The 2,101-nt window shown below is 36.9% G+C and overlaps 1 protein-coding gene across 1 annotated transcript; it reads right to left on the bottom strand.

Moving 5' to 3' along the window:
• Positions 1–405: 405 nt before the first annotated feature.
• LOC109222758 (bifunctional protein FolD 2-like) lies at positions 406–1,715 on the bottom strand (the record flags this gene model as incomplete). Its single annotated transcript, XM_019387077.1, is given in 3 exon segments — positions 406–992; positions 1,166–1,378; positions 1,558–1,715. Coding segments are annotated over 3 exon segments (602 nt in total), but the record flags the coding sequence as incomplete, so codon positions are not given.
• Between the last annotated feature and the right edge of the window lie 386 nt (positions 1,716–2,101).

Raw genomic sequence — 2,101 nt, 5'->3', positions numbered from 1 at the left:
ATAGTTGCTCTCAAAGTAATAAACGAAATATATATATATATATATATATATATATATATATATATCTTCTTTTTTTTGTATAAATATACATTTTAGTTTATTATATACAAATTTTATATAGCTTTTAAACTATCGAATGTAAATAATTTCGGCCGGTGGCTAAAAAGTGATCTTTACCCATTATGGTGCCACATAAGCTGTGTTGGAAATGCACGTGCCTAAGATACATTTTGTTTGCGGTTCGAGATTCTAATAAGACAATCCTCTGGTTGAAGTGATTAAATGAAATAGCAGCAGCCAGCAGACTACATATCTGCCATGAGGATGGTTGGTTTCAAAGGACAATTATATTATTAGAAGTTCATATCAACGAAAGAAAAAAGAATTACTATAAAAACATATTGGTTTTGAAGTTGGTAACAGAAGAAGGATCCTTTTTTCATTAGATGTATAGTGCATTTTCAAAGTGATATTGTAAAAAGAACTACTGCTACAATCTTGTAGAGTTCAAGACCTTAGGCTACTCTAGCAAGAAAGTGTGTTAACTTCACCAGTTCTAGTGAAAAGTTTAAGATTTCACGAAGCTCTTTGACGCCAAATAACCTTCCCAACACGAATTCCACATCACAGGAACAGTATCATTGCTATTTCTTGAATGAAAACGACACCTCTAGATGTATGGTTTTCTTTAAATATAAGAAAATATCAGCAGCTTAGCAGCCTTGACATCTTATTGTAGGTGTAAGAGCTAAAGAAAGTGTTTACTTCTCGATAACTCGTTTAGCTCCATCCAAGGTATTCTTGAGAAGCATTGCAACAGTCATTGGTCCAACACCCCCCGGAACTGGAGTTATCCATCCAGCTACCTCACATGCTTCCTGAAAATTGACGTCTCCAACAAGTCTATAACCTGATTTCCTAGTAGGATCATCTACAGCATTTGTCCCTACGTCAATTACTGCAGCACCCGGTTTAATCCAGCTGCCTTTGATCTGAAAAATAAGCTAGCAACTTGGTTCAGAGGCCAATCATCTATGAACTAAAAACCAGCACTTGCTTCATTGCAAGGGAATAGTAAACAAGGAATTAACTAATAGAACCAAAATGAGTACAAAAAGGAGGCTTCCAGGAGGGTGAGAAGGGAGAAATGAATGCTCCTTGTTACCATCATAGCCTGTCCTGCGGCAGCAATAATAATGTCTGCTTCACGAACGATTTTTTCTGGTTCCTTGGTGCGTGAGTGCACTATAGTAACAGTAGCATCTTCCTTCAGAAGCAGCAGAGACACTGGTAATCCAACAATGTTACTTCGACCAACCACAACGGCATTCTTCCCTTTTATGCTAATCCCACTTCGATGCAAAAGCTCGATGCATCCCTGTTTAGCAGAGACCAGATAGGAGTGCTTTTAGAAGACAACAGATTGTTGTATATAGATAGTATAAGATATGAACATAAATTCTTAATTTAGGCAGGAGAATTAGAGAACTGGATGTTTCTATCTTCCATAACAAAAATATTAGTTCTCAGAATCAATGAAGTGTCTCACTTTATTACCTTGGGCGTGCAAGGGAGGAACAGAGGTTGTCTGCCTTTCATTGCAAGCTTGCCAATATTCAGAGGATGAAAGCCATCTACATCCTTTTCCAGACTGATTTCACCAAGAACTCTCTCTTCATTAATGTGTTTTGGTAACGGAAGTTGTACCAGTATACCTGTAGCAATGCACAGAGTGCTTTTAGTTCACTTGTCTTTGTTATGTGACATTTGATATTCTACCCCACATATTTGCTTCACAAAAATGTACTTGCAGAACTTTGCAATAAAATGCTTACTCATGGAGAAAGAGAGAAATTAAACATCTATGCAGCAGTCAGGCTCAGGCAAAACTTGAAAAAAGCCACCAACTGAGAGTGAATGAGTTTTTTTTAATATTACCAAGGTAAAACCTACTTTAAATAGTCATGTATAGATGGTCTAAATACAGCAACACCAGAACACCCATATGTATAGAAGTTGTGGCAGGTAAGTTTTGGCCAAGTTGAAATCAGACCTACAAAAGCCAAAATGTAGGAATGAGATATTAGATGGGCGGTGCTTT

This window comes from Nicotiana attenuata, unplaced genomic scaffold (genome assembly GCF_001879085.1).
Source record: "Nicotiana attenuata strain UT unplaced genomic scaffold, NIATTr2, whole genome shotgun sequence".
Taxonomy (NCBI): domain Eukaryota; kingdom Viridiplantae; phylum Streptophyta; class Magnoliopsida; order Solanales; family Solanaceae; genus Nicotiana; species Nicotiana attenuata.
This window is presented reverse-complemented; position numbering and strand designations above follow the sequence as displayed.